Source organism: Corvus kubaryi, unplaced genomic scaffold, assembly GCF_017639235.1.
Source record: "Corvus kubaryi isolate FWS band 111438036 unplaced genomic scaffold, C.kubaryi_AGA036_p1.0 37323, whole genome shotgun sequence".
NCBI lineage: Eukaryota > Metazoa > Chordata > Aves > Passeriformes > Corvidae > Corvus > Corvus kubaryi.
The window spans coordinates 605,901-613,835 of NW_024581102.1; the positions used below are offsets into that span (position 1 = coordinate 605,901).

Below are 7,935 nucleotides of genomic sequence, written 5' to 3' on the forward strand. Positions count from 1 at the left end.
TGGCAGTGCCCAAGGCCAGGCTGGACATTGGGGCTGGGAGCAGCCTGGGACAGTGGGAGGTGTCCCTGCCCATGGCAGGGGTGGCACTGAGTGGGCTTTATGTTCCCTCCCAACCCAACCCAACCCAACCCATTCCATGCCTTTGCAATGTTTTCTTGGTTAGAGCTGCTTCAATGCCTAAGCCATGGGAATTTCCCCGTTTCCAATGGCAAGGGAAAAACGCAGCAGCCCTTGGGAGATGACCAGGCCCTTCCCCACCCCAAACTGCAGCTCCTGAGGCAGTGAGGCCACACCAGCTCCTGTTCCAGCAGCAGCTCAGCTCCATCTGGATGTCCCTGGTCCTTCCTTGCTCTCTCCGTGGGCTGGAAATGTTCCTGTTTAATCTTAGTTCTGCATTTAGCCCCAGGCTCTTCCCTCCTCCCTGTGCAAGAACCGCCCTCCCCCGCTGGGACTGGGGTGCTCCTGGCCAGCTTCCCCTTTTCCAGCCCCCCGTGCTGTCCCCAGCACCGCCGTGTCCGTGTGATAGCCCGCACTGTTTCCCGGTGTCCTTGTCCCCGAGCTGGAACTGGCTGGGTTTGTCCCAGCGCTCCATCTCGCACGGAACACCAGGACGTGGAGCAATCCCGGCGGGAAGCCGTGCCCCCGTGCCGGCCGCTCCCCGGCTGCGGGGCCGCGCTAAGGAGGCTGCGGAGGCCCTGGCAGTGATGCTCATTCCTTTATTGTGTCGTTGCCATCCTGGAGGGCGCTGGCGCTCCCTGGGCGCTCCCAGCACGGGGTCGAAGCTACATTACAGCACAGTGAGGAGTGTCCGTCCCACCAGGAACGGCCTCTCTCCAGACACTATGTATAATATATATATATTTATATATGTCCTGTATATTCCTATGTATAGAGTGACAAGGATGGGCCACCAGACAGTAAACTTTTGATTTCTAAATAAATCACCAGAGCAACAGGCACGAAAATTTGGTCCTAATCGAGGCCCTCACCTTGTCCATGAACCCGGAACAGACCCGCACCCCCCTCCCCGCGGAAAAACGGCCAAACCTGAACCCCAAAAGAACAGTTCAACAACAACGAAAGGAAGCCCCAGCCCAGCCCCGCGGGCCGCGCCCGGCCCAGCCCCAGTCCCCGAGGAACAGCCCCGGTGCGACACACGGACACCGAACGCCACAGACACACACCGGGGACCAGCGACACCCCGAGTGCTCCCAGCCCTCCCAGTCTGTGCTGGGAAAGCTCCTCGGCAGCGCCGGAGGTGGAGGGAGAGCTCGGGAGGCTCCCGGACGCCGGCGGTGCAAGCGGCACTTGGATGTTGGAAGTGCCTCATCCACCCCCTGCGCTGGGGGCTCCCGCACCCGTCCTGTGCTCTGCTGGAAGGGCTTCCAGAGCATCCCACCGTGACCACCTGCTGGAGCTGGGCCCAGGCCCGTCCCTTGCCATGGCACCGGGACAACCAATGGATGCTGTGGGAAAGCAGCCTGGGGCACAGCCACCCTTCCCTGGGCACAGCCACCTTCCCTGGGGCACAGGCACCCTTCCCTGGGCACAGCCACCCTTCCCTGGGGCACAGCCACCCTTCCTGGGGCACAGGCACCCTTCCCTGGGGCACAGGCACCCTTCCCGGGGCACAGCCACCTTCCCTGGGCACAGCCACCCTTCCCGGGATGCTCCACGGCCTGGGGCAAGCCGGGGGATGAGGACACCCTCAGCTCCTGAGTTGTTTCCCACCCCCTGGGTGAGAAAGGAGGCAAGAGAAGGTCACTGCTTCATCACTTTGGGGCTCCATGAGCTGCTGCTCCACTGAAGGGGAACTGGGACTGCTAGAAAACAAGGAAGGGAGGAAAACCTATTCCTGCAGGCCCTCCAGGCTTCTCCCCATTCTCAGGCTGTGCTTCCTGACCCTGACTCCCAGACTCTTTCCTGGAAATTAAATAAAGAACCAGCTCTCCCACCCACTGTGTTTCATAGAATCAGGGAATCGCAGTCTGGTTTTGGCTGAAAGGGACTTTAAAGCTCATCCAGTTCCACCCCCTGCCATGGGCAGGGACACCTCCCACTGTCCCAGGCTGCTGTAAGCCCTGTCCAGCCTGGCCTTGGATGGTTTCACAGGGCCAGCTCGCTCTGGGGGATGCCCTCGGACACCCCTGGCTGCTGGGGGTACCTGTGGACAGAGCTCACCCCACACCATGGAAGGAACCCCTCTGTCAATCCTCAAACACCTTCCCCCTGCTCCCTCCTCCCCAGGCTGAGCACAGCCCAGACCTGGCTGCTTCCAGAGGGAGGGAGCTCAGGCCTCAGAGCAAGCTACAGCTTCCCAAGGAGCCTCAGAGCCAGATGCCAGGCAAGGGGAGAAGGGGACAAATGTTTCGGAGGGACAGAGGGTGTTAAGGGGCACAGATGGGAAAGGGAAGGTGGGGGCAGAGAGCAATGATGGAGAGAGCTCGAGGCAGGACAGTGTTAGAGGGGAAGGGGACAGGATCCCCCGAGGCAGTGCCGGGATGTGTCGGGGAAGGGCAGCAGACGGCCCAGCACAGCCACGCGTGGATGGGACACGGCAGCTGCGGGACCTGCCTGGCTCTGAGCTCGGCACAGCTCCTGGTTCCCTCTGCATGTTCCCATTCCATGCTGGGGCCTCGCTCCCTCACCCCTGTCCTGAGTGCAGGAGCCAGTGAGGGCAGCAGGGCTCAGTCCAACAGCAAGAACAGCCTGCCCAGAGCAGTCCTGGAGCCTCCTTCCCTGGGGAGATTCCAAACCTATCTGGACACAACCCTGAGTAATGTGCTCCAGGGGACTGGATGAGCTCCAGGGTCGCTTCCAACCTCATCCATTCAGTGAAGGAATTCCCTTTGCTGCCAGAGGACACTCCCCACCTGCAATCCTCTCTGTCCAGCCCTGTGCTGACCCATCTCCTCCCAGGAGAGCCAAGGGTCGCTCCCTCACCCCATAAGGATCTCATCAAACACACGGATGTCCCCACCTCCACCATCCCAGGGACACTGCACCTGCTGGCCTGGCACTGCCAGGACGGGTCTTCAGCAACTTCCCTCCATCCAAAAGCTGCATCCCGCAGGAACACCGAGCACTGTCCCCGTGCCTGAGGCTGCTGGGGCAGGATTCAATCCCCAGAGTCCTCCTGGCTTCCCCCTCTTACCCATCACCTTTTCACATCCAATCCTCCACAACCCACCAGGAAGTTTGTCCCAACCAGGAGGTGACAGAGGTGACCTCTGTGTGCCATTGTCTGGGGACAGCGATGCCATCGCTGCCCTGGGCGTCACCTCCTTGTCCCACATTTCTCCGCTGCCTTTAGCTGCAGGATGGAGCCTCTCTCAGCCCGGAGTTCCGCAGGCAGGGCTGCTCCCAGGCTGAGCGTGTCTTTGGAGGGGCGCTGGAAGGCGGTGGAGGTTCCCTCCTCTTGCTGTTGTCAGGAGGTGCACAAGGTGCACACCCACGCTCAGGGACGGGAGCGAGCCGGGCATCGGGAACCTTGGCAGGGGCTGTCTCCAGAGTATCTCCGGAGCGTGGCACAGGTGGACAAAGCCCTCGGCTTTGGGTGACTTGGTCTGGTGACTCTGCAAGCCCTGTGGCTGGAGCTGGTGCTCCTGGCGTGACAGCCATGCCCAGAGTCAGTGAGGTGTCCCTGCTGCCACCAGTGTTGATGCAGGCTGGGGAGTCCCGCTGGGGGACTGTGACACGGTGCTGCCACCACAAAGTCTCCCAATCCACGCAGAGATCTCCAAATTCCCTGGGATCCAGCAAAGCAAAGCCAGCACTGGGGCCAGGGTGGCCTCAGCTTCTGCCAAAGCCCCTGGAGAGGGGCCCGTGCTGCTCCTGCCTGGATGGAGCAGTGTCCTGGCGGTGTCCCTGTGCCCAGCCCTGTGCCAGGCAGTGCGGGGAGGGCTGGGAGCTGGGCAAACCCGGGGTGGTCAGCACAGTGCCCACTACCAGCCTGGATGTTCATCAGTCCGAGCGCAAATCCTGCCTCCGCGCGTCACCCACTCCATAAATAAATAGGTTAAATAAATAAAGTGACAGATCCGGATGGGGGGGCAGAGGAAGGGAGAGAGGAAGGGAGGGAGGGGGGGAGGGAGGGAGGGGCAGCCGCCCTGGCCCGGGGCCGTTCGTGTCTCGCACAAACACACACAAAGTAGCTGAGGACAAGGACGAGCTGGGGCCGCTGGGCCGGGCCCCCCTCGGCCCTCGGGGGCTCAGTCCGGGACGAGGCGTCCAGGCCGTCACTCGTGGGCCGGCAGCGGGGCAGCGCACGGGGAGCTGGAGGCGAGGGACACGTGGGTCGTGGAGGACGGCAGCGACCGCGGCGTCTGGCACCTGGGGACACAGAGACACTCTGGGTTCTGCTGCCCTGCCCTGGCTTCCCACCCTCCCCAAAATCCAGCCGTTTTCCCGGTCATTTGCTGTGCAGGCAGCGTCAAAGGGTGACCCTTGCTGGGTGGGAGGATACCATGGGTCTGGGATATGGGAATATCATGGAATCATGGAGTGGTTTGGGTTGGAGAGATCTTACAACTCATCCAGTGCCACCCCTGGCCTTGGGCAGGGACACCTCCCGCTGTGCCAGGCTGCTCCCAGCCCCAATGTCCAGCCTGGCCTTGGGCACTGCCAGGGATCCAGGGGCAGCCCCAGCTGCTCTGGGCACCCTGTGCCAGGGCCTGCCCACCCTCCCAGGGAACAATTCCTGCCCAATATCCCATCCATCGCTGCCCTCTGGCACTGGGAAGCCATTCCCTGGCTCCTGGCCCTCCATGCCTTGTCCCCAGTCCCTCTGCAGCTCTCCTGGAGCCCCTTCAGGCCCTGCAAGGGGCTCTGAGCTCTCCCTGGATCCTTCTCCTCTCCAGGTGAGCACCCCCAGCTCTCCCAGCCTGGCTGCAGAGCAGAGGGGCTCCAGCCCTGGGAGCAGCTCCGGGGCCTCCTCTGGACTCCCTCCAGCAGCTCCATGTCCCTCCTGCACAGAGCTCTACACGATGCTGTTCCCATAGCACAATGTCAGCAGCATTTCACACTCTGACCATACCCAGCAGCTCACGGCAGATCAGCCCTGGTGGAACGGGGCCTTTCCAGCTCTGCTGCGACTCCTCCGCCTGCCCCAAGCCCCCATTTGGCTCCCACAGAACGTCCCGGCCGTGCCGCAGCCCCCCCGTGTCCCCACCCCCGTGTCACTCACCAGGAGCGGGACTTGCGCACGCGGGAGGCCGCCGGCCGCTCCAGGAGGCTGTCCAGGTGCATCAGCCTCTCCAGGTGCAGCGCCCGCGGGTCCTGCTCGGCCGGGTCCCTGCTGCGCTCGAACTCGAAGATGGCCGGGGGAGACAGGTCCAGCTCCAGGAACATGATGTTCTCAGCCTGGCCAGGGCACAGGGACAGCCAGCACGGAGTCACCGCGGGGAAAGCAGGGACCCGGCTCAGCGACCCACGCTGCCGGGGGAGCCGCTGGCGTGCCGGGGAGGGGATCCTCCCCTGGCTGCACTGGCACAGCCACCCTGGGCTGTGGGCTCAAGGCTCTGCTCCCGCCCTCCCGGCCTTTCCCAGGGCTGAGCAGCCCTGTCCTTTCCAATGGCAGGAGGTGCCGGAGAGCCAGCAGCTCCAGGACTGGAGCTGGGAGGACAAAGCTGGGAGCCTGAATTGGTGTATCCCAGATCCTCGTGAGCTTGTTGACTCCATCTTCTCTGCCAGTGTTATCCGTCCCTCCACCTATCCACTCACTATCTGCCTTCATCCATCCACCTCTAGCTACCCATTCATACACCTCCATTCACACATCCATCCATCCATCCATCCACCCATTCATACACCTCCGTTCACACATCCATCCACATCCATCCATCCATCCATCCACCTATCCATCCACCTATCCATCCACCTATCCATCCATCCATTCACACATCCATCCATCCATCCATCCATCCATCCATCCATCCATCCATCCATCCATTCATACACCTCCATTCACACATCCATCCATCCATCCATCCGTCCATCCATCCTGTTTATCCAATGCCTTCCCACCCCCTGGCACACACCAGTGTCCCCTCACGTACCCGGAAGCGGGGGTGGGATCTCCTGGCCATGGCCACCCGGGCGTATTGGCTGATGGGCCTTTTGTAGCCCACGGCAGAGGTCGGGCGCCTCTTCATCTGGGAGCTGTTCCTGGAGCACACGGAGCGGGGAATGTGAACCCACAGAGCCGCGTCCCGGCGGGACCGAGGGAGCTGCATCAGTGAGGGAAGGGCGGCCCCTCCCCTGGGGCTGGGCTTGGAGGGGATTCCCACCCGTGGGCACCTGCAAGAGTCCCTGGTCCCCCCAGCCCTGGGGCCATTCGTGCACTGAGGTGGGGACAGGGACAGGAACACAGGGATGTACCCTGGGGACAGGGACAGGGACACAGGGACATACCCTGGGGACAGGGAGGGATGTACCCTGGGGACAGGGACACAGGGATGTACCCTGGGGACAGGGACAGGGACACAGGGACATACCCTGGGGACAGGGACACAGGGACACAGGGACAGGGACACAGGGGCATACCCTGGGGACAGGGACACAGGGATGTACGCTGGGGACAGGGACACAGGGACACAGGGACAGGGACACAGGGATGTACGCTGGGGACAGGGACAGGGACACAGGGATGTACCCTGGGGATAGGGACACAGGGACACAGGGACGTACCCTCCAGTGGGAACCAGTGGCTGGAATTTCCACTGGTCCTCGTCGCTGTCGAAGTACAGGCGGTTCATGATCTTGTTCTTCTCCTCGGGAGGGATGAAGTTCTCGATGATCAAGTACCTGAGGGACGGAGCGGGAGCGACGGGGAAGGAGCGGGAGAGGAAGGAGTTAATGTGACAGGAGACAGAAAACAGGTCGGGAAGAGAGAGGAAAGGCAGGAAGAGGAGGAGACAGTTGCAGGGAGAAGAAACATCCAGAGGATGAGAATGTGATGGAAATGGAGAGGTTGAAGCAATAGAGGCAGCCACAGGGAGAAGAGAGGCAGGAGAGGACAGGCATCAGAGAGGAGCCTGGACCACTGGCAGCTCTGGGGCTCCAGGCAGGACCAGGACCCCTTCCCTCCTCTCCTCCCACGTCTGCTCTCCCACTGCCTGACCCGAAAATCAAGGAAAGCTCAAAGATGCTAAGTGGACCCCAGGGGGAATCTTTTTTCCCATGTTTTTCGGAGCAAGTCGAGCAGCTGTCAAAAACTGTTTGGAAGCAAAAAGTTGCTTCAGTGAGCTGCAACTCACTGGGTTCCGAACAGTCAGAACCACGTCGGAGGGCAGAAGGGGCAAAGCTGGAGATGGAATTCTGTTTGTAGTGAAACTGTTTCACCCTGAAAATGCTGAAGTGCTTGTAAATATCTGGGGGTGTTAAAGGCACTGAAAGAGAGGAGTGTTTGAAGTGAGAACAAGTCCCCGGGGGCGGTGGAGCAGCAGCTGCAGCTGTGGGAGGCTCCCGGAGGGAAAACTCTGCCCGGCTCTGCCGGTGCCGGGGAGCTCCAGGGAGCTGGGGTCACCCCGAGTCCCCCAGAGCTGCTGTCCCTCCGAGGACAGTGTGGGGGCCAGAGCAGGTCACCAGGTGCCCTCGGGGCTCACCTGCCCCCGGCCACCACTGCCACCCCCAGGTTCAGCCACAGCCAGGGGTTCTGCTGGAATATTTTCTGGTTTTTCCCCTTTCTCAGCAACTCTTGGACGCCCCCTGTGCCGCTCAGCCAGCACACAGGTCCCAGTGGCCACACCTTGTGCCACCACTGACAGCTGGGGAGGGCTCGGCTGTCACCGTCACTGGGAGGGTCAATCCCTCAAGATCTGCACCCACTCTGAGCCCCAGCCCTGCTCTGAACACCCCAGCCCTGCTCTGAGCCCCCCAGCCCTGCTCTGAGCCCCCCAGCCCTGCTCTGACACCCCAGCCCTGCTCTGAGCCCCC

General features: G+C 61.9%; 1 protein-coding gene across 1 annotated transcript in view; it reads right to left on the minus strand.

Moving 5' to 3' along the window:
* Nucleotides 1-702: 702 nt before the first annotated feature.
* Nucleotides 703-7,935, minus strand: part of KIF3C (kinesin family member 3C) — a 14,413-nt gene continuing 7,180 nt past the window's right edge. The window contains exons 5-8 of the mRNA XM_042029474.1: nt 6,688-6,804; nt 6,057-6,165; nt 5,186-5,361; nt 703-4,332 (exon numbers count right to left, since the gene is read on the minus strand). Of these exons, the coding sequence (XP_041885408.1) occupies nt 4,239-4,332; nt 5,186-5,361; nt 6,057-6,165; nt 6,688-6,804 (496 nt within the window). The 3' untranslated portion in view covers nt 703-4,238. The remainder of the gene's footprint in view (nt 4,333-5,185; nt 5,362-6,056; nt 6,166-6,687; nt 6,805-7,935) is intronic.